The sequence below is a fragment of the Fusarium poae genome, chromosome 3, assembly GCF_019609905.1.
Source record: "Fusarium poae strain DAOMC 252244 chromosome 3, whole genome shotgun sequence".
Classification (NCBI taxonomy): domain Eukaryota; kingdom Fungi; phylum Ascomycota; class Sordariomycetes; order Hypocreales; family Nectriaceae; genus Fusarium; species Fusarium poae.
In genome coordinates this window covers 830,571-857,278 of record NC_058401.1, presented here as the reverse complement: position 1 = coordinate 857,278, position 26,708 = coordinate 830,571, and the positions used below count along the sequence as shown (strand labels likewise).

At 45.3% G+C, this 26,708-nt stretch overlaps 10 protein-coding genes across 10 annotated transcripts; 4 read left to right on the top strand and 6 right to left on the bottom strand.

The window, feature by feature from the left end:
- Positions 1-14: 14 nt before the first annotated feature.
- FPOAC1_007676 (uncharacterized protein) lies at positions 15-2,610 on the bottom strand (the record flags this gene model as incomplete). Its single annotated transcript, XM_044852126.1, has 6 exons — positions 15-1,107; positions 1,156-1,250; positions 1,301-1,645; positions 1,700-2,113; positions 2,163-2,315; positions 2,365-2,610. 6 exons carry the CDS (start codon positions 2,608-2,610, stop codon positions 15-17), a joined length of 2,346 nt encoding a protein of 781 aa, XP_044704796.1.
- A 1,032-nt stretch (positions 2,611-3,642) lies between these two features.
- FPOAC1_007675 (uncharacterized protein) lies at positions 3,643-4,572 on the bottom strand (the record flags this gene model as incomplete). The annotated part of the gene is made up of 1 exon (XM_044852125.1): positions 3,643-4,572. One exon carries the CDS (start codon positions 4,570-4,572, stop codon positions 3,643-3,645), a length of 930 nt encoding a protein of 309 aa, XP_044704795.1.
- Positions 4,573-5,203: 631 nt separating this feature from the next.
- PRB1_2 (proteinase B) lies at positions 5,204-6,649 on the bottom strand (the record flags this gene model as incomplete). The annotated part of the gene is made up of 5 exons (XM_044852124.1): positions 5,204-5,466; positions 5,523-5,723; positions 5,776-5,911; positions 5,960-6,298; positions 6,347-6,649. 5 exons carry the CDS (start codon positions 6,647-6,649, stop codon positions 5,204-5,206), a joined length of 1,242 nt encoding a protein of 413 aa, XP_044704794.1.
- A 1,650-nt stretch (positions 6,650-8,299) lies between these two features.
- FPOAC1_007673 (uncharacterized protein) lies at positions 8,300-10,757 on the bottom strand (the record flags this gene model as incomplete). Its single annotated transcript, XM_044852123.1, has 2 exons — positions 8,300-8,347; positions 8,706-10,757. 2 exons carry the CDS (start codon positions 10,755-10,757, stop codon positions 8,300-8,302), a joined length of 2,100 nt encoding a protein of 699 aa, XP_044704793.1.
- Positions 10,758-11,509: 752 nt separating this feature from the next.
- FPOAC1_007672 (uncharacterized protein) lies at positions 11,510-12,475 on the top strand (the record flags this gene model as incomplete). Its single annotated transcript, XM_044852122.1, has 1 exon — positions 11,510-12,475. One exon carries the CDS (start codon positions 11,510-11,512, stop codon positions 12,473-12,475), a length of 966 nt encoding a protein of 321 aa, XP_044704792.1.
- Positions 12,476-13,145: 670 nt separating this feature from the next.
- Positions 13,146-15,149, top strand: FPOAC1_007671 (uncharacterized protein; the record flags this gene model as incomplete). Its single annotated transcript, XM_044852121.1, has 1 exon — positions 13,146-15,149. One exon carries the CDS (start codon positions 13,146-13,148, stop codon positions 15,147-15,149), a length of 2,004 nt encoding a protein of 667 aa, XP_044704791.1.
- Positions 15,150-18,196: 3,047 nt separating this feature from the next.
- On the bottom strand, positions 18,197-18,970 carry FPOAC1_007670 (uncharacterized protein; the record flags this gene model as incomplete). The annotated part of the gene is made up of 1 exon (XM_044852120.1): positions 18,197-18,970. The coding sequence occupies one exon, from the start codon at positions 18,968-18,970 to the stop codon at positions 18,197-18,199; it is 774 nt and encodes a 257-aa protein (XP_044704790.1).
- Positions 18,971-19,611: 641 nt separating this feature from the next.
- FPOAC1_007669 (uncharacterized protein) lies at positions 19,612-21,552 on the top strand (the record flags this gene model as incomplete). The annotated part of the gene is made up of 3 exons (XM_044852119.1): positions 19,612-21,161; positions 21,209-21,438; positions 21,497-21,552. The coding sequence occupies 3 exons, from the start codon at positions 19,612-19,614 to the stop codon at positions 21,550-21,552; spliced, it is 1,836 nt and encodes a 611-aa protein (XP_044704789.1).
- Positions 21,553-22,188: 636 nt separating this feature from the next.
- KYN1 (Kynureninase 1) lies at positions 22,189-23,713 on the bottom strand (the record flags this gene model as incomplete). The annotated part of the gene is made up of 2 exons (XM_044852118.1): positions 22,189-23,480; positions 23,530-23,713. 2 exons carry the CDS (start codon positions 23,711-23,713, stop codon positions 22,189-22,191), a joined length of 1,476 nt encoding a protein of 491 aa, XP_044704788.1.
- A 574-nt stretch (positions 23,714-24,287) lies between these two features.
- Positions 24,288-25,628, top strand: FPOAC1_007667 (uncharacterized protein; the record flags this gene model as incomplete). The annotated part of the gene is made up of 2 exons (XM_044852117.1): positions 24,288-24,608; positions 24,663-25,628. The coding sequence occupies 2 exons, from the start codon at positions 24,288-24,290 to the stop codon at positions 25,626-25,628; spliced, it is 1,287 nt and encodes a 428-aa protein (XP_044704787.1).
- Positions 25,629-26,708: the final 1,080 nt, after the last annotated feature.

Genomic DNA, 26,708 nt, shown 5'->3' with positions numbered 1-26,708 from the left:
TGAAAACCGTGTCATTAACGAGCGATCCCGTAAGTCCCATCATGCTGCAAGCCAAAGTGCTTGTTATTAGTAATCGCCGGTAAAGCTTCATACGGCTGAGCACTGTAAACTGGCGGAAGAGCGACTGGAATTCCTCCGGTTGAGCCATTAGTTCCATTAGTAGACATATTAGATGACTCAGATACTGAAATGTCAGCAGCTGCAACACTGAATGTCTCCAACTCGGTAGCTTTGACCTGGGTAGGTGCTAGAACACGATGAGGCTGCCCTACTCCGCGCAACACGGTAACCTGGGTCTTGTGGAAAGGATCAAGTTCCTCCTCATCAACTTCAAATCCACCGAAGCCGAAGAACTTCCAGCGTAGATGGAGCTCGAGATACTTCTCGACGTCATCAAATTTCGTGATTGGATGATCTCTCACACAATCAATGGTGTGATGGAGGAGTTGAATCGTCAGAGGAACTTGGGCGCACGAAAAAACGCCAGCGTCAGCTTGGGTCTTGCAGTTGGCACAAGAGTCCCGAGTCTTGCGAGAACCACCGCCAAAGGTATAGACACTTCCGACAAAGTTCTGCGGCTCAAAGTGAGTCACATCCTCATCAGTTGGACCACCGAGATAGAACTTGATAGTGTAAGACTGCCCACCCAAAGCGTAACGATCATATTTCACGTTGATGATGTAGTCCTTCCAGGAATTCTCATCAATGTCGGGAATATCGGGGGTCAGTCCCGCGGGAATGTGGACATGCCGATTATCCTTGATGTCGCGAAGCAGATGTTCGGTGCTGGGATATGTCTTGTGGATATACGCCTGAAGAAGCTTTTGGAACTTGGGTTCATCGAGGTTTCCCTTTGCATCAAGGGCCTTTTGAGACAAGTCCATGAGATCATCGTACTGGTAGTTGAAAACGGTCCAATCACGACACTTCCTTGCTGTCCAAACGTCGTTGACTGGGTCGCCGTTGTCCTTGTCGTGGAATGGGTATAGAAGATCATCCTCTGTATCATCGGGAACGTTCTCTTCGCCCGGTCGGGTTGGTTCCTTTTGATCCCACCATAGTTTGGGGTAGAGACACTGCCAGATAGACAGCAGGCGATCTATTTGACTGCGACCAATGTTAAAGATGTTTGTTGGCGATGGAGACATAACTTACGTGTGATGTAGCCAAAAGATTGGATCAAATGCAGCAACGGGCACATCGCTCATATGCCCAACACCAGTGGCAAAGTCAGAGCCGCCGACAATGTTCTGTAGAAATTAGTGATGTAAATGTGGTAAATGGTGAAGAGTATACCTACATGAACATTGTTGTGGATATACTCGAGAGACAAGAAGCCATTCATAGAATTGCCGTAACCCTCGTAGGTCCATTTAGTCGAGGCGAATTGTCCCCAAGTGCTGTTGTACTTGGGTGAGAACATGCGGTTCACAGAGTCAGCCAGAGTTCCAGGGTTCCATTTGAGATAAAAGTCTTTGCTCTTCTTCGCTTGTGCCTTTTGCCTGTCTGTGATGGGGTACCATGTCATGTTGGAGAGGTGGTTGTTGGCAACCCAGGCATTGTTGACACCTTCGAGGCCGATGAACTTCTTTGCGCCCTTGTTGACAAAGATTCCGTATCTGCTGGTTCCTGTTGCTTCACTCCACTGAAAGTGAGTTAGTATATAAAAGACTGATAGCATGATGGATTGCAGACTTACAGGCATCCATGCGACATCCTCTTTATCCCGTGGAGGGGCTGGGTCGTGCTTGACAGGGTCGTCTTCAATGTTGTAGTCCCTCTTACCCTTGGGCATGTCACCGAATGCACGAGGGTTTCCATCGTCATCCTTTTCAGGATTCTCAAAGCTCCAGAATGGATTAGCGTAGAGTCCACTAGGAGGATAAAACTTCTTGATGGACTCAGGTGGGAAGATGCGAACTGGACCTTGGACAAGAACTTGAGGATAGGCAAAGTCCTCGTTGTAGCTCTGCTGTCTAGCCCAGTCCCAGTAGGGCATGCGCCAGGTGTCTTTGGCTACGTTCCATTGCGCAAGTTCTTCCTCGTCCTGGTCGAGTTTGTGTTCCTTGATCCAGTGGTTGATGATGTCGTTCATATTGTCCCAGATACATTGCTGCCAACGTCAGTCACCAGGCATAGAGCAGTTTTTCCTGGACACATACCTCAAATAGTGCCATATATGGGCGATGCCAAGTAGGAAAGTTCAGACCGTTATGGTTACAATAACCACCATAAGGTTGATCTCCTTTCTTGGGATTCTTGGGATCTTTTCTCGGTGCTGGAGCATTATCCCAAGCGCCTTCTGGATACCCATGCTGTAATATTGTAAGCATACATCAATTCTATACTCGCGACAAGACTTACAATACCCGCAACTTGAAAGTAGGAGAGCTTTTCATTCACAGGCTTAAGCTTAAACCTTTCAAGAGCGAGAACCAAAAGGGTCCATTGCTTTCGAAGCAAGGGGTCTGTGGAACTGGCCAGGACTGAGATTTCATAACGAACTGGCAAGTTCTCAACATAAGGAATGCCACCCTCGGGATGACGAGTGACGGCGTCTCTAGGTCTCGGAAGGCCCTTGATGCCGTATGTTCCGCTGTTGTCTGCCATGACAATAGATTTGGGTTTATCAAATGTGGAAGCAAAGGAAGTGGTGTAGAATGGTGATGTTTTGTGACAATTCGTGAGATCTCAGATTCTTTTATGTTAGTTCAAGGAGGGTAATAGACAGCAAGTGGAGTTCGGTAAGAGCGTATGTTCAGCCAGCCCATTTTGTTCTAGAATTATGAAAGTGAAACCATTGATTTGTGATATATGTAGGAAACATGACAGATAGCAAATTAGAACTACAGTTACAATACATACCCTGTTTAAATGTAACTCCTTGACATAAAGGGTGCTGATAGGCCAATCAAGAAGGGAGGCTATTTGCCTTTCATTTGTCTATCTATATCAATTAAAGCCAATCAGACTTAGGATAATTGTTAAGAAAATACATATCCCGTGCTAGGTACTGTGTTCACATTTAAACAGGGGTTGTATTGTATCTTCATATGTCTCAGTTCAGAAGCACAGCTGCACCCAAGAGCGCCAAAAACAGTTCAGCTCCATGCAGTCAATAACTAGTGGTAAGCTGGAACGACCGAATGCGGCCAAGGGTCTAATAGCGCTGGACTGCGGAAGGAAACCGGCGTTCTAGCCCGTTTGGAGGCTGAAAATACTGGTGTATGAGTGGTTATTTATGGTTCAATAGTTATCAGGCTGAGCATTCCCCAAATTGGTATCTGTTTCCCCGCTCACTATTGAATGTGATAGTGGCTGGTTATACATAAACAATTGATGGAAGCGGCCCGACCCCTGCTCTATGATCTGGAAAAGTAAAGCGTAGAATCCTGCAAGGCTATTTTAATTGTTTACTGGAAGGAGCCTGGCTGGTATAGGAAGTTATCAAGTTTATTAGCGTTATTACAATTATGTACCTTAAACAGACAGATATTCTTATTTCAAGTTTCGCGGCTACTTATTTCACCGTCGTCTTGAAGATGGGAAAGCAGAGACATTGTAGTTTTAGATGTTAACTTCATACACTATGTCAATACTACGTAAGAAAATACTTAAAGAGGGTCACCCATTGTGATAATATCACCAAGTCTCCCAGCCCATGTCCCAAGCATCAGAAGTGGCTTCATTAGCCTTTGCCTCCCAACTTGATTCCTTCCTAGCATCTTGCCACATGCCTACGGTATATTCATTGTTACTCTCATTCACGACTGGGATAGGTACGGACCAGATAGGATGGTCCATCGGATCCCACGTCCTGACTCCATCGTTCTCCTCATCCCATTCATAAGGGATTGGGTCAAACCGGACGAGAGAAACAGTGCTCCCTTCTTTCCCACGTATGCCATCGGTATCTTCATCATGATATATAAAGAACCATCCGCGGTAGTCTATGTCTTGGACCGCTCGATCATTCATGGGCCATACTAATCCAGGAAGTTGACAGTCTGCATATTCCTCATCGAATGACGGATCATGGACCCAGTCGTACTCTTTTTGTCCTACGAATGCATTCACCTGGCATTCGCTGTCTTCGTCTTCATCATCAGAGTCATTATTCCACCACGGCTTCTCTTCCTTTTGAATGACGACCCCCTGGTTCTTGAGCTCTAAAGCTTTGTTGACCTTGCGGATCTGACGCCAAATGGTACCTCGAGCTTTTATCTCACCAAGATAGTGCGCATGGCATTCTTCAGCTGTAGCACCAGGCAGGAAGAAAAACTCATGGCGACAGATACCGCCTCGACCACCCCAACTCGATGGAGAAGTTAATCCACTGGCAAAGTTTTCGCCTTCAAAATCGTGTGACACATCTGGATGGACCATATAGTATACCCAGGAAGCGAGAGGGGGCAGCATGCCACGGGATGGACTGTTTTTCCATGACATCAAAGCTGGTTTGCCAGTGTGATCATTGAATATGCGGTTATGGTGTATGATTTTGCCTCCATCGCGATGGACACTGGTGGCTCCTGGTAGGGGTGACCTGGCTCTTGTCTTTGTTCGAACCATTGTAATGGAGATTGTTGAATGAGATGAGAAAATGAAAGATTTAATCTTGGAGATATATGTACCAATGTATAAACGGAATTGTGATTTAAAAAGAATGAGATTGAGTCATGATTGATTTTATCTGCTTGTAGAGCGGTCAAGAGCGACAATATTTAGCACTTAGACTCTAGTGTTCATTTCTAAATTTCAGGCTAACTGTTAACGGCTATGCTGCCTAAATGAGACGTGGGCCTGAAGTGTTGGTTAATTTTTCAGATCCATGTACCTACGACCTGAACCGCAATAACCGCCTTGGCAAACTATCCGACGCCGGTAATGCACTGAGTGATGAGATCATGTGACAAGGATTCATTCCCATCAGTCAGACTGCGCCTACAAGAATTATCGCGTCGGCTCCGTTGTGCTTCACTGTTCATATGGACTAAACTGCTTGTTCAATATTTTCATCTTCGACTCTCCTAACATTTACATCACATGTCAATCTAATAGCAACATTACTGATATCACAATCAAAAAACAATTTCCTAAATATAGATTTGCCTGGACTATATATGACAAATTACTATAATAGTATAATGCCCAATATTAAAGTCTAGCCAAAACGGTATCACCCTGGTGTATCCTCTCATACTTAGGCGCCGTTTCCATTGTAGGCAATCAGGTTAGGGCTGCCAGAGAGGGTGCCAGTAATCTTTCCAGAAGTTCCAAGAGCCTTGATACGGCTTGTCACGGAAGCGGGAGTAGTAAGACCCTCGAGGACCTTGAGGTAAAGGGCAAGACCAGCAACATGAGGACAAGCCATCGAAGTTCCACTGATAGAGTTAGTGGCGCTGTTGGACCCAATCCATGCAGACAGAACGCCTTGACCAGGAGCAAAGATATCGACACCAGCGCCTTTTGACAGTTAGATATGCACTCGCAGAGTTCAGAAGGTGAGGGAATCGTCATACCGTAGTTGGTGAAGGAAGTGGGTTTCCAGGCAGAGGTGATGGCAGCAACAGTGATGGCGTTGGCTGCGTTGGCAGGGGACTGACTAGACACGGGCAGAGGGTTTCCGTTGTCATCACCGTTACCGGCAGCAACAACAGACAGGACACCAGAGTTGTATGCAGCGTCGATAGCAGAGACCCAAGCCTGAGAAGCATCACCGCCTAAACTACCTGTTAGCAGAATATTCTCATCGCATGAAAAGATGTAACATACCAAGAGAAAGGTTAATAACGGCCTTGCCAGCGCGGCCCTTGGAGGTAATATCATTAACAGCCCAGTTGAAACCAGCGAGAACACCAGAGTCGGTTCCCTCTGCTCCCTGGAAAACCTTGACGGAAACAATGTTTGCCTATAGAGTTTAGCACAGTCCCCTCATTATATAGCCTCGTGGACTGACCTTCTTGGCAACACCATAGGTGGAGCCAGCGATAGTACCAGCAACATGAGTACCGTGTCCGAGGGTATCAGTGTTGGCTCCAGAGAAGATGCTGTATCCTGCAACAGCTCGACCGCCAAACTGGGAGTGAGAGATCAGAACACCGCTGTCAACGACGTAGGCATAAGAGCCCTCGCCAGCAGAGGTATCATAGACGTAGCTAGTAGAGCCAGAGGTGCGGTGGGAAATAGTTCCAAGACCCCAGGGAGCTCCTGATTGGGTAGTCAGGGCCCTATCAGAAAGCTCGCTGGGCTGCTCGTAACTAAGTTTGACAATCTTGTCAGGCTCAACGAAGGCGACCTTATTTCGCATTAGTAGAAGTCTTTAGATTTGATCAATGGAGTTTACCTCAGGGCTAGCCTCAATTTCCTTGATAGTGTCCTCATCGAACTGTCCTGCATAGGCGTTCCAGTTCTTGATGTTGAACTTGTGTTCAATACCAGCAGTTTCGCGCTTTGAAAGGCTGCGGCGATGAACATCACCAACCCATTGAATATGGGATTCAACCTTGGCAGCAGAAGTGGAGGACTTAAGGGTAACAATGTATTTACCAGGGATCTCGTCTGAACCTTTGCTTGGAGCTGTAGGAGCAGCAAGAGCAGCGGGCAAGAGAGCTCCCAAGTAAAGAGCGAGACGAACAAGGCTAGCCATCTTTGGCAAAGAGAGGTAATTAGAGAAGTGGTGATGAGATGGATGCCAAGAAGGTAGATCGAGGGCTCTTGGCTATGATTTATAGTCATCTTTCGACTCTACTGATCGGCGTCCAAGTGCCGTTCCGTCTTCTTGGCAAACTGACTCAATGAGGGTACGGATTGCGCGATAGTGTTACTATGGTAAAACTAGTAAGTATCTGAGATGGGACTTGGCACAGCTTCCTAAATGGTCCATGCCCGATGCACCCCAGAAAGGAAGGTTGCATTTTGACAGGGGGTAACAGAGGGACTATTGCTTAAAGACCACGGAGAACAAAGATCGCGTCAAGAACCACATTAATCATCACAGCTTTAGTCTGCAAATAGTTAAATCGACCTGATCGGCAAGAGACTATTCGTTTACCTATCAATTAAAAGGTTGTAGGATCATTGTGATTGGTGGGGTATCTGTGATGATGTTCTCGCTGAGCTAACGGGATATAGTATAAAATAAGCTTATCAGTTTAAATACTCACTAATGATTATTTCTCAACTGATGATACTTGTATTTAGGTAAATAAGAAGAGTGTATTATTTTACAATATATTAAAACAGAGGATTGTAAATTGCAAAGTATTATAATATTGTATATGTATTAGTGTACACTAATAATAGTTACTATTTCTCAGCTTATATAATTGCCTATCATCATTATGGGTAATATCAACGTGTATATGTATATGAAATTAGGCAGATAGTAACGTACACCTTTGGATCACGCAATGAAGTTAGGCTCCTAGCAATAGAAACATTTCGTCCCTCAAGAATAGCCAAATTTTCTGTAGGTCGTATAGCCAAAAAGGGTAGGAACTACTTCAAGTCGCCATTCATAAGATGGTCCAGCATTCCTGAATAGATGCTTGTTAAACGGGTCGATTCAGCTTTCCGGAAAAGGGAATGTTTACCATATCGCTGGGCGAAAGTGATCCTGCCAGCAATTTTCTTCGACACCACCAGTCCGCCGTTTTCCACGATTTGGTAGGCCACATAGGTTCAGATCAACTCCTGCGATTCTTCTTCCATCGTTCGAACAAAGAACTATTCTCCGGAACACACATCGCTCTACATATATGCCATATTAGGAAGGTGAAGAAACCAGATTTGAATTAACAACTTACCCCAAATCCATTGGGACACTTGTATGGGATCCATTCGTCAAAGTGCCCATCGCTCTTTATACATCCCCATTCGCAACCGCAGCCATTGGGTTTACATAATGTGCCACTGATCAGATAGGAGCTAACATTGTGACACCCTGCAGCGTGTGCATCTTTCTGAGCATCGACTCGACTGTGGCATGTAACATCTTTGTGGCGGATTTTGAGACTGCGGGAAAATACTAGACCTGCAAAGCAGATAATGGGAATATGCCTGAAAATCATTATTGCGAAAACTATTATAGAGATATTGATGGAAGATGAAGAAAATCTCCAAGTAAGGTAAGTAGGTACTCTATTAGTATCAAGACGCGAGATTACTATGCGTCAACGCAGTAAAATCTGAATTCCAAGCAATGAGTTTCAGGAAATGTCTTGATGTTCATTGGGTTGATGCTGATAACAGGTTGTGCGCCACAAGGGCTGTCGAGTCTATGAGGAATGTTGCCAAGCTAAAACCTGTCATAAACTTCGAAGTCCTCTGGGGTACCAATGGAGGTCTGAAACATCATTAGAGTACAATTAATGAATCAGAAACACCGGTACAGTATTAGGTTCAAAACCACTCCCTTGAGAAGAAAAGAGCTTTAAAATGGAACGTGTTTCAAAATGGGAATTACGTAGCTTGATATTATTCCTTGGTGCAATTGAGTTGAAACTTTCGACGTCGTAGTCACACTATAACATAGTAACTAATTCCCATCTTCGCCTTGGCAGTTGTTTCCACAAGGTCAGAAAAATTATTGTACTCGCACAAGATGCCCGTATCCGCACCCCATCTCTCTTCAGTACCGGCCAACAATGCAATCGATACTGTCCTCTGAATTTTCTTGGCTTCGTCATCTGGCCACTAAATACAGCTACGAGATCTATTTCCTCCAGATCCTTTGACTCGTCGTCTTGATCTTGCTCCACAATTCGGTGATAGGTATTTCCAATCTGTATTGAGAATGGATACTCGAAACTTCTCATCTTGAGATCGCTTGGAATATCAAGCACGGAGTCTGCTTTGAATGCTAGTGACGGATTGTACTTGACTGTTGCAACCTCTGTGTAAAAGATCAAAGCACTGTGTCTTATTGAGGGTGTCAAGTGAAGCTCTTGAGGGAGTTGTGCTTCTGTTACCTCAGTCGGCACATTTGAGTCACCCACCAGGAGGTCCCGTAATGGAGACGGCAACGTGAACTCGTCACAGACTTCCATTAGCTCGGCTGCTGAGTCAAAAACATAGAATGTCGGGCTGTGAGGCTTTGGTTCATCTCCATAGAAGCTGACAAGCTTCCCACCATCGGTCCATCCCATCCACGACCAACTGGGGAAAGGTACTTGGACTATACTTCCATCCCGTTGTCTGATGGGATGTGTACCTATACGAATTCGCCGATCTTCTTGTGCTGGACGCTCCCACATTAGAAAAGACCCAAAAGAGCCGTGGGGTAGACCCCATGAGAATTTGTGTCCACCCCATTTCCTATCGAGATGCTTTTGAGCTCCGAGAAAGGCACGACCAATGTCGGCCTCATATGTTAGTCGGCGGGTTGAAAAGGTAGTAGCAAGCTTTAGATATGATTGAGGATCGAAGTTGGAGTCTAATCGTTTTTTAGGCACATAAGGAGACTCGTTATTGCGAAAATGCTCTGTGGTATCTTCGCTCAATAATCCTTCCCTACAACTCCAATAGACCTGTTCTGCGGTGAAGAAGAGTGACCTTCGAGAAACGAGAGCTTCTTGAAAGGTCCAAGCTCGTTGAGCCCATGGGGTATTTGATATCCAGAGTGGTTCTTGGAATGGTCCCTGGAAACGAAATTGGCCAGTGTCGACTGAATCAATCAACCCCACTCCTCGTATTTCCAGAGGATGTTGCTCAAGAGATCTGGTTCCAGTTCGAATGCCAGGAATACCACTGTGGGCATCTATGCCAGACGCAGCCACGATGGTCAGGATGCTCTCACGATAGATTGTATCCATTTTATCAATGACTTGAATCATATCTGACTCGTCATCCTGGATTATACAAAGACTATCAATCCATATATGTCCTATCTGCAACTTGGCACAGATGGCCATCGCGTCTATTATGGTAGACGGTAATGTCAGCTTTTCAAGATTTCCCGGGAGTTGTAGGTCCTTGATGTTTGCCTTGACGAGTCGTAGGAATGGTTTATTGCCCCATACATAACTGAGAGTTGCAAAAGGGGGTCTTTTGGAAACGTCAACTTGTACAATGCACATCCTCTCAACGTCGATCAAGCGAAACTGTGGGATGTCAACTAGAACTCCATCGTGCTGACAAATAGGGTGCTGTTGGTCGCATGTTCGTATCCATTCCCTAATCATGGAAAAGTCAACCAGAAGTGGCCTTGGCCTTCCAAACGTCGGTTCCAACTTTGCTATATCTTTGCCTGGAAAATCCTGCCATTGGTACTCCAGTCCGGGTGGATCAACCCGCCAGGTTCCGGGAGGTTGAAACGTGACACCATCACTGCCCAAACCATCAGATGAGAATTCAACAGGGACACGACCTCCAGTACCGGATCTTTGAAGAATAATCTCCATGTGCTTTGTTCCGATAGCTACGCCAATAACCACAATCTTCCTTGACGTGACGCCCTCAAAACCAAAAGACCAATTACGCACTTCCTTCACTTCGTGAGAGATGTACAAGTTCGCATCCTCCGGAACGATGGGAACTTTGTGAGTAGTAGCGTCATCTCCATTCGTAAAGGCCGAGTTACATTGTAGCCGGTAAGCAATCAAGTCCGCCAGTTTTGAGCAAAACTTGCACCCAACAGCTTGTTCGTTGAATTTGCTGAGCTGAAATGATGATCTTTGTCTTTCTTCGAGACGTTGAGGCCAGCAATCAGTACCAACCAACTCAAAGTAAAAGGAATCGCACCAATGTGAAGTCATTTCGTAAATATAGACTTGAATGTCAAGTAGAAAGCAAAACCAGGTGAGATATTTGACTCATGTCAGCCAAAAGCGGACATTTGTGGCAGAACTTACCAGGATTATTCACATTGAAAATGGTTCAACACTGCCATGTCTGCATGTCTTGGACCAGTTATGGACACATAAGCAACAGTCGTCCAATGTAATGTATCCAAGTTATGCTGACGAGAATGTTCATTTTTTGTATTTATTTCTTTTTGAGGTAATTCTAAAATCCGAAATATGATGTTTCTGCATCCGCTGTAGAATCATACTGAATTATCAGATTCTAGACAACTCGACCATCTGTACAAGTTAAAGTTATTATCATTGAATTAATTTCAAATGCGATATACTAATTTAGTACGTGTGTCTCGACTTTCTGCAACTTACTTATTTTGCACAATTAGTGAAAGGGTAGAAAAAGAGTTAACTGGCGCTTGTCATCTCAGCCGCACCTGGTTTTAGGGTAACTGCTTTGTTGTCAAGACACTAGCTTCGAGACTATCGATTTATGGATAGGGGCTCACCAATCGCAGTAGTCAAAAGAAATTAACGCACAGACTGGATCAAGGATATCACCAAGCTAGAACAAAAAAACAACGTCAATAGAACGACTATTTATCCAACGTTGTTCCCGCGTAGCTGGAATTTCTGTCTCACCCACTTATTGTCATTATTTAAACGTTTCCAGTTGCTCGTTACCTGGTTCTCACCTCTTCAACTTCAAAATGAAGTCCAACGCTGTCATTGCCGTGCTTGTTTCTCTTACTGGTTCTGGCGTTCTTGCTGGTCCTTGTAAGCCTGTGACTTCACAGGCCACTCAGGTTACATCTGCAACAACAGAGGAGTCCACTTTCATCGATTTGACTACTACTATCACGGCATCCGATACCACAGCCGAATCCCACATTCCCTCTACTACGGATGTGAGCTCGGAGACCACCGTCGATGCTACTGCTGAGTTAACCACAACCACTGCGATTGCCGAAACCACGTCTGCGGGCACAACCATCACCTTGGATGCTAGCACTACGACTGCTGAGCCGTCTACAACCACAACGAGCCCGCCTCAATGCCCTACTCCAGTCCCTTGCAACAATCTAGGCTTTGACTGGGGCTACTATAGCAACCCTGCCCAGAACACCGATACCACGTATTCCAACTTTGTTCCCGAGTCCTTCAAGCAAGAATCCCTTCTTTTGGACGGCACCAGCCGTAGGATCGGTGGACTATACGAAAGTCAGAATGGCGTTTCAGGGCCCATCTACGGTTCAAGAAGCGACGTCCCCTTGAACTACTTTGCTCTGAACCACCATGGTTACCTCTATACCTGCGAGGCCGGTACTTACAAGTTTGACATCCCGTATGCCAACGACGCCGTGTATCTCTGGCTTGGTGCAAAGGCATATGCTGGATGGACATCGGGCAATGCTGACGCCAAGGCTCTTTACAACCAGCCTGACCACATTGCTGGTAGTGCTTCTTTCCAAGTTAATCTGCCAGCCAGTACATACATCCCGATTCGATTTGTGTATGGGCAAGCCCAATATGGCGGTGGTTTCACGTTCAAGGTCACGGATCCTAATGGACAGGTCCTTGTTGGTGATGATGTTGATTCTAGTCTGTATGTTGTACGATATTCCTGTGATGGAGTCACGGCACCTGCGTACCCACCGTTTGGTCAAGAGATTTGAGATACTGAGAGCTGTTGACAAGAGGGATGATGGAACATATCTCATTCAGTGTACATATTAAGCTACTATTGAATCCAAATACATATACCTAATTACTTCATCTTATATAATTGAACTCAGTACTAAAATGCAAGCGCATGTGGACTTTAGTCAGATTGGCCAGCTAATATGAATCGGGATGAAGTTAGTAACGGGTAAATTGATAAATGGAAAACAGCTGTAGAGTTTTCCCCATATTCTGCCATCTTTGCAACTGTTCACTACACTCGCTGTGTTGGCTGTATGATGTGATGTCCTCGAGTTCCGTGAATGAAAGTTGTCAGTACACCATTGGCTAATAGCTTGCATGACAGGGTTATTGCTTACATAGTTCACCTATCCAAACAAGACAGACCATGTACTAGGGCTATCAGCTGAGCACCTAGCGCATAAAGGTGGAGATCATACATTCTCCGTAGTAATTGCCGTAGTCGCTAAAGTCGATCTACACTTTTGCCAAGTCTATTGTCCATCAAGCTGAGTCTTGCCTGTGGGTGCATTTCTTGGTGCCTTAATGCCCAACGGATAGGCATCTGTCTTTGTTTCACATATATGCCATCCTCCAAACTACTAACTGTCCTCTCTCGTTGTATTCACATCTAAATCTTGTCTGATCTACCGTGTTCATATCATGATTCCGAGACCAACAATAGTTCAAGGCGGAGGAGGAGGCGACATCGACACGGATCTTCCGCCTCCGCCCCCGCCTCCTACATATTTTACCCTTCCTGCACCTAATGACAACCCATCCGTCGTTCAATCAATTAAAGATTGGCTGTCAAACTGCGATCGTCATCATAGTGATGTCTGCGATAGATCATCTTTGTCATCTGACATAGAGCCGAAAACGTCTTGGCTCATTGATGTCAGGGATCGCTGTATAGTGCGAGGGAATGCTTCAAGCGACTATCTGGCCCTTAGCTATACTTGGCAAAACAAGACGAGCCTGATCGGAAAGGACTCCGAGTTACAGCTATTCAGCAACAACATCGACATATTAACGGCCGTCGACGCTCTGGAGCAGTATAAATCGAAACTACCCAAAGTTATACTGGACGCTATAGAGTTAACGAGCGCTATTGGGAAAAGGTACCTATGGGTGGATAGACTCTGCATTGTTCAAGACAATCCAGATAAAGCAACGGAGTTTTCATCAATGGATCGCATTTATTCTGGCGCATGTATGACGATTGTTGCTGCAGCCGAGTATGGGATGTTCTCTACCCCTAATGCGACTATTCACAGCCCAGAAATAAGGCATTTAACGTCTATTCGCTGCTCGGAGTCAGATTTGAAAGATCTAACCAAACTAGCCAAGGCCGCCAGAGCAGATCGTATCCAGTCTTACTACGAGACACTGTGTCGGTCTAAGTGGGCACAAAGAGCTTGGACATACCAAGAGCACATACTCAGCAAGCGGGTCGTCTTCTTTCTGGGCTCGGGGATATTCTGGCAGTGCGAGTGCGCAGTCTGGGATTCAAGTCAACTTCGACCACAACAGGATGACAAACTTTCATCATGGACTTTGTCGGATGTAGCTCCTATGAGGCAGCTCTCTGTACCAACCTGGCCCGACTTCAGTATCTATGCTGACCTGGTTTGTCCTTATAACGGACGAGAGTTATCACATGCAGAAGACGGTCTCTCTGCAATCTTGGGAGTCTTGAACTATCTGGCTCCTGCATTCCCACAAGGCTTCTTATTCGGGTTACCTCGGCTTTATATGGACCACGCACTGCTCTGGCAACCATTGAAAGGGACCTATCGTTTTGCATGGTGCCCAGAAAGCGGCGGCCACAGGCCAAGCGACCTCGCAACTCGAAGGCCCACGCTGCCGTCCTGGGCCTGGTGTGGATGGCAATGCTTTATTGACCCTGACAGTTTTCGATCAGCTCTGAACACTGCTCATGAGGGCCACGATAAAACAAGTGCTGAGAGCTCGTGGAAACTGCAAAACATCGTCACTTGGGATCATATGGTCTCATCAGACGAATCCGCAAACGGTACATTATCCATATCAAATCACATTTCAGCTACCGTAGCTCGCGCGTTCTTCCTTCCTGCGGCGACGTTGGGGTTAGAATACGCGTCCACTATGAGAAAAACTGGATTCTACTGGGCGTTCGCGAACCCGGTGCTGGTTCATAACCCTCTAACTAGCCTGTCCAAGGTGGTTGTTGTTCGCGATACAGCAGGGAGATTTTCAGGCATAATTCGTATCACAGGGGATGCGACGTGTAAACCAGGAGAGCCTATTGAGCTTATTGCAATCTCGAAAGGAAGTGCAAAGGGTAGATGTTTACGGAGCTGCTACGAGGAAAAGGTTCTACGAAGGAGTAGGTACTCGAATCCAAGGCGCTTCCACGCTGTATATGATCGCGCTGGGCGATGGGTAGGCATTGAAGATAAGATATCCCGGGAAGATGGCCATAACTATAAGGTCATCGCCATAGGGGATCATGAGGAGATTCTGGAGCTGCCGGAGTATGCGGATGCTGAAGAGTACCAATTCTATAATGTTCTCTGGGTTCAACGCGGCGATAATGATGTGGCATATAGGGCTGGCTGCGGACGCGTGTTGGTGGAAGCTTGGGAGAAAGGTGATCCGGAAAACATAAGGATAAATTTAGGTTAAAGGATAATTTGGCAGCATGTCTATTTACAATAAAGAGGGCCTCATTTCCGCTGAGAGGCGGTGTGTGCTTCGCCTGGCCTAATACTTCCGTATCTCGAATCTGGTACGTCACACTCTACGTACGATGCAGTAACACCCGATGATATTTCGTAACCATCTACTACTTTAAATACCACCCTTTAAACATGCTTCTGAGGCCATTAGGTCTCTTTTTGGCAGCTATCTGAAAGACCTCTCTTACCCCCTCGCGTGTTTTAGCAGAGCATTCAATATATGTGAAGGCTCCTATTTTTTTCGCTATAACCTTTCCCTGCAGTAGAAGGTCAGCCATAATATTCTCGCTTTATGTTCCAGGATAGGTTACCTGATACCAGCTTACTGGCTTCTGATTGCCTTTTATATGGTGATTTTTAAGGTATAAGTCCTAAAGTATAACGTACATGATAAGCGGGTGCAACAGACAAGCGAGTGCAACAAAAAATCCCGCAATTTACATCTTCTCAACTTAATCAATTAATTTTCAACCACCAAATATGCCAGACCCAAATATTGAGGCTAGGATTCTTCTTGCACTTCGTGCCCTTCAAAATGACCCAAAATTAAGTCTCCGACGCGCCGCAGGCATCTACCAGGTCCGTTATTGGACTTTATATCGCCGACAGAAGGGTATCCTTTCTACGCGTGATTCTATCCCAAAATCACGCAAACTATCTGATCTAGAAGAACAGATCATAGTTCAGTTCATTCTCGATCTGGATTCGCGAGGGTTTCCCCCGCGACTGCGTTGTGTTGAGGAGATGGCTAACCGATTGCTCGCCGACCGCGAGACGCCGCCTGTCGGCAAGCGCTGGGCCTCTAACTTCGTCAAGCGACACAAAGACCTCAAGACGCATTTCCCCCGTAAATATGACTACCAGAGAGCCAAATGTGAAGATCCGACCATTATTCGCAACTGGTTTAGGCTCATAGCAAATGTAATTGCGAAGTATGGCATCCGACCTGATGAAATCTACAACTTTGACGAGACTGGCTTTATGATGGGCGTTATTGCGAGCGGAATGGTCGTCACAGGTGCTGAAAGGCGTGGAAGACCAAAATCAGTGCAGCCTGGAAACCGGGAATGGATTACAGTCATTCAGGCGATCAATGCCGAGGGCCAAGCGATCCCGCCGTTCATCATAGGTGCGGGCCAATATCACCTCGCCCACTGGTACCGAGAAAGCAACCTCCCGGGCGATTGGGCTATTGCGACGAGTCCTAATGGCTGGACAGATAACGAGATAGGCCTCGAGTGGCTAAAGCACTTCGACCGGTGTACTACCAAGCAATCAAAGAATCGCTATCGTCTCCTGATCCTCGACGGACACCAAAGTCACCACTCGGTCGACTTTGAGAGATATTGCAAGGCAAATAAAATCATCACGCTTTGTATACCGCCTCATTCGTCTCATCTGCTGCAGCCTCTTGATGTCGGGTGCTTTGGCCTGCTTAAGAAGGCTTACGGGCGAGAAATCGAGCATTTGATCAGATGCTCCGTAACCCACATTTCCAAAACCGAGTTCTTGCCGGCTTTTTACACCGCCTACCAGGCCACAATGACAGAGAAAAATATTAAAGCAGCCTTTAGAGGAGCCGGACTTGCTCCTCTCGACCCAGAAAGTGTAATCTCGAAGCTCGATGTGCAGCTGCGGACTCCAACGCCTGTGGAGGAGGTAGTTAGCCCCTCGACCCCTTGGGTCTCAAAGACCCCAAAGACTATCCTTGAAGCCGACTCTCAGCTTGAATATCTTGAAAAGAGAATCAAAAGGCATAAAAGTAGCTCTCCAGAGTCAATTCTAGAAGCATTGAGGTCTTCTTCCAAGGGAACAAAGATAGTTATGCATAAGGTTGCCTTATTAGAGGCCAGGGTCCAAGATCTTGAACAGGCAAATAAGATACTAAGCCGGCGGCGGAGGGCAAAAAGAACCCGGCTACAGAAAGGAGGGGTGATGACAGTAGAGGAAGGAAGGCAAGTAATTGATCAAACGGATGTTGATGCGCAGGCGGTGGCTGGACCATCGAGAAGTGGTGGTCAAGGAGGGCCTCCGCGAATGAAGGAAAGGCGCTGTGGAGCGTGCGGCAAGACAGGACATAATGCAAGGACCTGTCAGATACTTGTCGCTATGTCTATGGAAGAATATAGCGATTAATTTTACTTAATTAATAGTCTGTTGTGTTTTTATTGCTATTTCTATCTGAGATGTTGTGATGTTGTGTTGCACTCGCTTGTCTGTTGCACCCGCTTATCATGTACGTTATATATTTTATATTTAAATAGATTATATTTATTTTTACTTAAATATTTAATATAATATAAAGAAAATATTAATAATAAATAAATATTAAAAGATTTATTTTAAGATTATTCTAAAGAAATTAAATAATTAAGAATAAATATATAAATAAAGTTAATTTATTTAAATCTATAATAATTATATAAATAAAAATAAAGCCTTTATAATTTTCTAAGAAATAAAAAAGTATATTTATTATAATAAGAATAAAATTATATAATTAAATATTTAAAAATAAGAATTTTATAAAGAAATAATAAAAAAAAAAGATTATTAAGCTAAATAGCCTTTAAAATATAAAAATATATTATTATAAAATAATTAATTAAAGAATATATTATTATATTTATAAAAGAGAATAAAGTTTAATTATTATATAAGGAATTAATATAATTTAATTTATATTATAAGTAATACTATTAAGAGATTAAGGTAATATATTATAAAGGTTAGCCTTACTTATCTTAATTATTATATTAGTAGCCTTTACTATAGTGCCTTCTGTATTATAATTAGCTATAATAACTTAGCTAATATAATAACCTTATTATATGCGTGCGACCTATCTATTTTTACTGCCGAACTCTCAGTCATTACCGAATTCCTTCTCAAAGGGTCGCGAAGCCCAGTTGAAGGCGCACTCATCTATTCCAAAAATGCATAGGATGGTTGTGATATTTGCCACTACTTTGTCCACAGTATCAATTTAAGATACTACTCAAGCAACTCCAATATCTGTGACATGTCTTTGCCTTTCTCTTGCATCTTCTTAGCGACTTCAACAGCAATCATACCATTTCCATCTAAAGCTTTAGGATCAGCGCCATGCTGTAGAAGCATCTTGGTAACGCCGACATGTCCAGCCTCAACAGCCGTATGAAGAGGCGATCCACGCTCAGACGGACGGACAGCATCTGTTTCGGGCCTTGCCCCGCGTTCAAGCAAACGAGCCATCATAACTTCATTTCCCAGTCGAGCAGAAGCTCCCAAAGCGCCTGACCGCTCGAGCTTAGCGTCATGGTGCAGCAGCATGTCAATCACGGCAGGGTCCTTGTAAAGTGCAGCGACTATGGCCAGAGGGAAGGCTGCTGCATCCGGGTCTTGATTGGGGTCAGCCCCGGCTTTAAGAAGAAATTGAAGATAGTCTATATTTTTCTTTCTCATGCAGGCCACGATGAGGGGCGAACCATAATGGTCGAACGGCATGTTGATTGCCGAAGGGTCTCGCGCCAGTAGAGCTTCCATAATCGGAATTGAACCTGAGTTGACTGCACTTCTGACGATTGCCTCGTTTAGAGGAACTGAAGCGTACTTGGTCAAAAGAAAATTGACGACGTCGGGGTGGGATTCTTTTGCGGCTGTTGCGAGAAGCTCTTGCACGGTCTCATCTGGTGGGGACTCTTTATATTTTGAAAGGATAGTCTCCAACTGGCTCAGGTCCCCATTCGAGGCTGGGGTGATGAGTTCGTTGTCGGAAGCAGAGGCCATTTTCCTAGCTAAACGCTGGATATGAGTTTTTAGTAATTAAATATGAAGTTCGGTGATGTGCAAGGAATGAAAGGTTTCGGTTTATCTACTAACATCACATCACATGTTCCTAGCTAGAGCAGCTCCATTTTTATAATACGTTGTGATTTTTTATCCTCGCATACCCTATTCCTACTTGAACATCTAACCTTGATCGGAACAGGAACTGTCCTGATTTGGTAATATTTTTTTCCTTGATTACTTGGACGATATTCCGAGCCTAATTTATTCTGCAAATTATCTAATTCCTGGATGTCTTGTGCGATGTTGAGGCTGATATTGATGGTTTGGTAGTGAACTTAGCCGCTAATCTGCATATCCGAAATGCACATCCGCCCACTGTGCATATAATCAGTGGTCAAGTTATTAGATGACAATTGAACCATCAGAAATCAGTTTCTCAGGATTAAAAGAATAAATCTCATAATCTCCCACAATATCAGCTTACAATTCAGATTCCATCTTATAGCCAAGCTTCGGAATCTTTTGCGGGCCGAAGAATTGCACTAACAATTTCTCAGCCGAACATCCGCTCCTTTCCGTTGTCCGTGCTTCCGTAGCAACACAATCCCCCTTCCCTCCAATCCATCACCACCAAATAAATGCAGGAACCAACAGAACGTTATATCCGCAGCCGCATCGCCAACGCCTGCGATGGCTGCAAATCTCGCAAAGTAAAATGCGACGGGAAATTACCTTGCAGCTACTGCGCTCGTCGTCAAAAACCTCACGACTGCCATTACTCACCTCAAATCCGAAGACGAAGAGCTAATCCTCAAGGATCAGTGTCTTCACTGAGATCACCACCCGCTTCGGAACTTGATAGGGCTCTTTCTACAGGCCGACTTTCTACAGGGAGGAATAGTCCTGCTACTACTACACCTGTCAACAATGAAACAACCCAGAATCAAGCAATTGATGCAGAGGAAGAAACCGAAGTTCCAAGAGAAGCGAGGCTGGTATGCGATGCGCAGGGGAAATTGATCTTTGTGGGTGATTGTGCGCCATTGAGCTTCTTTCAATCTGTGCGTCAACTCGTCACTACCAGAGTTGGACAGAATGCTTTTGCGCCGCAGTCAAGTCGTTACTCCGTCCTTGAAAATGCCACTGCGCATCAATCGCGTCGAACACCAGGCGATAACCGCATTCCAAGCGTTAATCCCGACGACATTCCCCATGCTGTATCAAATTACCTAGCAATTTCGACTGGACTTGTGGATTTATTTGACCATCGTCGATTGCAAGATGATCTCATCTTCTGGGCGAACATGGGTCAAAAACCGGATGATGCCACTACCATAGTCAATTTGCTAGTATTGGCCATCGGAACAAAGATTGATAACGAGGAACGCGCGCAAGAGTATTTTGAGTTCGCCCGCGAAAAAGCGTATTCCAACCTCACGGGTAATCTGAGTGTTACAACGGTTCAGATGTTTACTCTTATCACGCTATACATGCTCTGCTCATGTCAGATCAACGGCGCATTTTTATTCTTCGGCACAGCTGTCCGTGCGGCTTATTCCATCGGTATCCACAGGACAGAAGTTAATGCGCGTTTTGGGCCAGATATTCACAGACAAAGGGATCGTCTGTGGAAGAGTTTACGTGTCGTTGATCTATTTCTTAGTTCATCTATGGGAAGACCGCCTGCGACGTCGGATGTGGACTGCACAGTACCTTATCAAAGTCAAGATGAGAATCTCGATGAATCACTTGATTTACTCAACGCTTCAGTACAAATATTCTTGGTTCTAGAAGGTGTTGTTACAGAGATTTACTCACGACGAAAGATTTCACTGCAACTCACAGAAGGAATATCACTTCAATTACGAGATTGGTCTTCGCGCTGGTTGAAGCAACTCAAAGATATCGTTGCCAATCCGGATATTCAAGACAGAGCTCAAGCAAGTGGAGCGTGTCAGATCTTGGCTACGTATTACTACGCCGTCATGCTAGTATCCCGTCCATTTCTCATGTATGAGCTCTGCAGACGGTTGTCCGATGGTTCAATGGCTTCTAATGGACGATCTGCTTTGACATCTGGCAAGTCGAAGCTCGCTGATGCGTGCATTGATGCAGCAAGTTTGATGGTTGATCCTATACTTGACCTGATCCAGAGGGGTGTTCTCGTTGGACATGTTCCTATCCTAGTGTAAGTATTCATGTCTCTAATGCTCTATTTCCTCTAACTGTCTACAGGTCATGGTTATTCGCCAGCTCTCTCGTCTTAGGAATTGGTCTCCTTGGAGGTTTTGGTAGAGTCCTCGAGAAATACACTCGAATGGCAATCCACGCTCTTGACCACTGCTCCAATCACGACACTCACGCAGGTCAATACTCCCTTATCGCCCAATCTCTTCTCGCAACATCCCTCGAACATCTTGAAAAGCGCGAACTTGCTGAACGTCAACGACGCACAGAAAACTCAAGTCAATTGTTCGGTCTAATACCCTCTGATACAACAGACTCGCCATCGACGTTCCGCAGAGAGACAAGCCAGCCCGGACTCAGTCCTGTGGCCAACAGAGGAAGAGAATCTTTAGATAGATCCTTTCTACAACACAATGGGCTACAGAATGTAGCGTCACCTCTTTTTGGAGACTTGGATTCGGCATTCCTAGGACTCAGCGAGTCCATGATACAAACTCCTGATCCGAACTATTGGACAATGGGGAATGAAGCTGATACGGGTTCGGCATTGAACCTGTTTACGCTTTTGGATGGGGGTGGGGGAATTGATCTGACGCATCACTTGTAAAGCAGAAACCTGCCTTTGAGGGTGTACGATGTAATCAACCGGCACTGATGGAAGCGGAAGTTCGGAGATGGGCTGCGGATATGTTCTTGATATCGTATCCGACGGTGTTGCTCGTGCCTCGTGTCTGCAGATACCGAAGGGCCATATCTAGCCGACAGTAAGCACATGACAACAAGATGCGGCAAGCAAAGGTAAAAGAAAAATGATAGATCATTTGGCTCATAGCCGAAAACCACGCGGCTACTTTTGTTTCATAACGAAGTATCTGTACAAATTCAAAATTAGATAGATGGTGTGCTCTTATAATTTCCAGCGTTCCCACGAACAACATACAAAAACAAATTCTAGACTAGACAAGCATTAATACTCAAAAGATAGAATTAATTGACGCTTAGTGTATCATATTCTAGTCCATTTTATTCTAATTCTTCAAAGCCCCTCTCAAAATCTGCATAAACCTCCAAACATCCTCAAACCTCGTGTACAGCGGCACAGGCGCAACTCGGATAACACCAGGCTTCCTCTTATCACAAATCACAGCATTCTCCTCCAACGCCGCACTCACATTATCCAGCAAACCATCCTTCAGCAACACGCTCAATTGTGTTCCGCGCTGAAGAGGATCTCTTGGGGTGATGATGCGGAATAGTTCAGAGTCATTGGACTCTGCAAGAATTTGGTCCAGGAGATATTCGGCGTATGCTGTAAGAACCAAAGCTTTTGAACGGAGGTCGTGCATAGTTGTCTTGTTAAACACGCTCAGTGCACCAGATAGACTGGCTAGGTCGATGGCGGAGGGGTTGGATAGCTGGTATCCTCCTGCACCAGCGGTGGGAATAAAGTTGTTGTCCATGTTGAACCGCACGCTCTTGTCACCTCCGTACCAACCCATAAGACGCGGTCTGTAGCTAGCCTTGCCTGTCTCAGAGTTCATCTCTACCTTTCCATGACGCTCGTGAACATAAGCACCGGCGATGGAACCGGGACCGGCGTTGATGTACTTGTACGTGCACCAGCATGCAAAGTCAACGTTCCAGTCATGAAGCTTGAGCTCAACATTTCCAGCTGCGTGTGCAAGATCCCAGCCTACTACAATTCCCTTTGCTTGCGCGTAAGCTGTGATGCGGGGAATGTCGAAGAGTTGGCCGGAGTAGTACTGGATACCAGGGAGAAGTAGAAGAGCTGTGTCGTCGGCATGCTGGTCAATGGTGGAAAGAATGAGGTCAGTAGTGATGATGTGGTCCTCGTTAGGCTCAATCTTGACCATGCTCTTCTCGGGGTCAAGACCGTGCCAGACTACTTGACTCTCAATGGCGTAGTGATCGCTAGGAAAAGGCTTCCATTCGAGGATGACCTTGTGGCGCTTCTCATTGGGATTGTAGAAGCTGGCCATGAGGAGATGAAGGTTGACTGTGAGTGTGTTCATGATGACAATCTCATGAGGAGAAGCGCCGACAATGTCAGCGGATCGGATGGCGCAGTCCTCAGCAAGATCTTGCCATGCGGGAAGTGGTGAGTTACCCATCGCACTGAAATGTCCATTTACACCGATAGAAGCCCATGTCTCGAGCTGTGCATTGAGATGTTCCCTTACAGCTTTTGGTTGAGCACCGAGAGAATTGCCGACAAAGTAAATGCATTGTTGATCACCATCATCATGGCCATTTGTACCGTTTCCATTGATGACGCTACCATTCTGCGCAACACCATTTGCTTCACACTAATTAGTCTAGTTCAACCCTGAAAAAGACAATTGACTTACGAATTGATCCATCGAGAGCCTTCTTCCTCAAAGACTTTTTCGTAGGAATCACAAACTCATCTCTGAGATGACTCAACTTATCCTGCGAATCCAAATTGCGCGCAAACTCGAGCGAGTTAGCATCACTAGAAAACTTGGGCGGTGCGCCGCTTCGTAGACGCTCGACAAAAGATGACAGCTCCATTGTGTGTATAAAAAAAAAATGCTGACTGTGTATTTTAGACGGAAGATGGCTTTGGTGTGTAAGAAAAGTCGTATAATGGGATTGCGGGATCACGAAATCACTTTATGCTTGACTCTTCACCCCTCACTCTCTCTCTCGGCCAGTCCCGGCGATAGCAGGGCGTGGAATGCTTGGTAGCGGAAGTGCGGAATTTGTTAAGCTAGATCCGAAGTTCCGTTCGCCGAGATCCGGATATAAGTGGACGTCATTATCCATTTTTGACATGGTGACGTATAGCGATTGGTCACATGCCTGTCATCGGATGCGGAAGATACACACGGGAGGTAACACAAATCTCATCATCCGGATCATGATAATTCGGAGGTTAGGTTGAGGATACTCGGAGTATTGGAATGCACGGAAGACGGATGGAAGGGAAAAAACTTGGAAGGGAATCATCTTGGCGGTTTTAGGGGAATTGTTATTTTAATCTGGTCTTTTTCTAGAAAATGTCATTTCTTTCATCTACAAGCCTAATCCATTGAGTGAGCTAGCCAACCGTCATTGTTTTACTATTACTTGTTTGATCTACACAATGTCGCCACACGCCGTTACACACCAATTGCCCCGTATCAAGCTCACGGCCGAGCTAAAGCAGTTTGCCGTGACAAGCAACGCCTTCCTCCCTGAGCACAGCCCTCTAAAACAATTCCCCGATGCATACTACCAGCCTTGGGAGTTGGTTATCCAACATGTCTCTGCATTGATCAAGTACAATGATATCAGACGGGCTGTTGATACCATGCCTCTGTTAAGGACTGATAGACTAAAGTCTGAGCCTGAGTGGAGGAGGGCATACAGTGTTCTTGCCTTTTTGACGCATGCTTATGTCTGGGGCGGCGAGAAGCCAGCCGAGGTGAGTACATCTAAGTCTACTATTGTAGTGCAACATGTACTGATATTCTGATAGATACTGCCTCCTCAGATTACTGTCCCCTTCCTCGCCGTGTCAAAACATCTCGAACTCCCTCCCGTTCTGTCCTATGCCGCAGCCAACCTCTGGAACTTTTCCTGCGCAGGCCCAGACTTTTCCAACCTCGACGACCTCTCTACTCTTCACACTTTTACCGGCACAGAGTCAGAATCATGGTTTCTCCTCATCAGCGTCGCCATGGAGGCACGCGCCGGAAAGATAATTCCTCGCATGATGGAAGCTCTCGAAGCCGTCAAGACACGAGACTACAACACCATCATCTCAGCCCTCGAAGACTTAAAAACATGCATCGACGGTGTAGGTGCTTTGTTAGAAAGAATGTATGAAAAGTGCGATCCCATGACATTTTACTACAAGATCCGTCCCTTTTTGGCGGGTAGTAAAAACATGGAAGCTGCCGGTCTTCCCAACGGCGTTTTCTACGATGAGGGTAACGGAAAAGGTGAATGGCGCCATTTGCGAGGTGGAAGCAACGGACAAAGCTCTCTTATCCAATTCTTCGATATCGTGTTGGGAGTAGAACACATTACAAGCGGAAACAACACCGAAGTCAAGGGAGAGAAAAGTTACCACGACATCGTCAAAGATTACATGCCGGGACCACACCGTCGTTTCCTGACACATATTGCCCGAATGGGCAGTATTCGCGAACTCGCACTTCAAACACCACATACCGTTGAACAGGAGCGCCTACAAAAGACTTTCAGCGCTGCAACAGACGCGTTGACGGTGTTTAGGAACAAGCATATCCAGATTGTCACGCGGTACATAATCTTGCCGTCAAGACAGGGAAATGTGATAAAGGGGCCACAGAATTTGGCGAGTTCGTCGTTGAAGAAGGGTAGAGAGGAGGAGTTGACGGGGACTGGGGGAACGACGCTTGTGCCGTTTTTGAAACAGTCTAGGGATGAGACGAGTGAGGCTGGACGGTTGGAGAGGTGATTGTGATTTAGATAGAGGTTTAGATTTGGATATTAGCGACTGTTTTTTGAGTGCTTATGCCTCATTGATGATTGTAAAAATAATTTACGAGTTGAACATTATATGGTTGAGGATGAATAGTAACGTCTCGAGATAGTTGTCTCTTACTAGATGTGGGCCATGTTTCTCCTTGTTATTATCTTGGCGAACCATCTCCAACAACCACCAACTTCAACATGTCAACTTTTGAACCTCCTCAAATATCAACAGTAAATAAACTTGTCCATCCAATGCCTCGTTACCAATTCCACGGCACTGGATTTATTCTTACCCATAACAATCCACTCCACTCCAGCACTGAACTTGTTTATTGACCGACAATTCCCGATGTCCGGTCGACACTCACCCTCCCCATTAGCTAACCTCCTCCACTATTCACATCCATGGCTAAACCCAAAATCTCCCCCAGTGAACCTCTTAGTCTCCAATTCTTTTCTTCCCCAACTTAATCTCCACTGTTTTCTCAATATTTCCCCACGGGCATTGAGAAAAAGACGGGCAACCAAATTTTAACTAATTCTGCTGCCTGGGTTTTTTTTGAGCATTGACAACAACTGCTGGGGAAGAAAAGACTCGTTGTGCTGACTAAAACTAGTAACTCCGTTTTGTATTCGGCCCTTTTTTGTCACTGCAAGGGTTAGAATGGGCAGATTCCCCTCACTTTTTTTATTATTTTTTTGCGGAGACTCCGCATTTCTCTCCAACGTTGTAAAACTTGGAGGTTAGTTAATGAGGAGAAGATGTTTATGTCGGCATTGAACGGGTTATTATAAAACGATGGTTCTTATTTATCTACCGGCGATGAATAGTCTAGAATGTTTATTTAGTCAACGGTGAACTGCATGTTTTGTCTGTCGCTGAATCCGAGAGAATTGCCAAATGCAGACCATCTCATCTCATCTCTACAAGGACAAGATCTACAGTCCACCACCTCCACAAAACACAACTAATTGGTCACCTCTCCAAAGTGTGACACTCTTAATTCTGCATCTTTCTTCCAGAGGGTGACAGTCAACCAACTCTGGGGGGGAAACCGGGGGA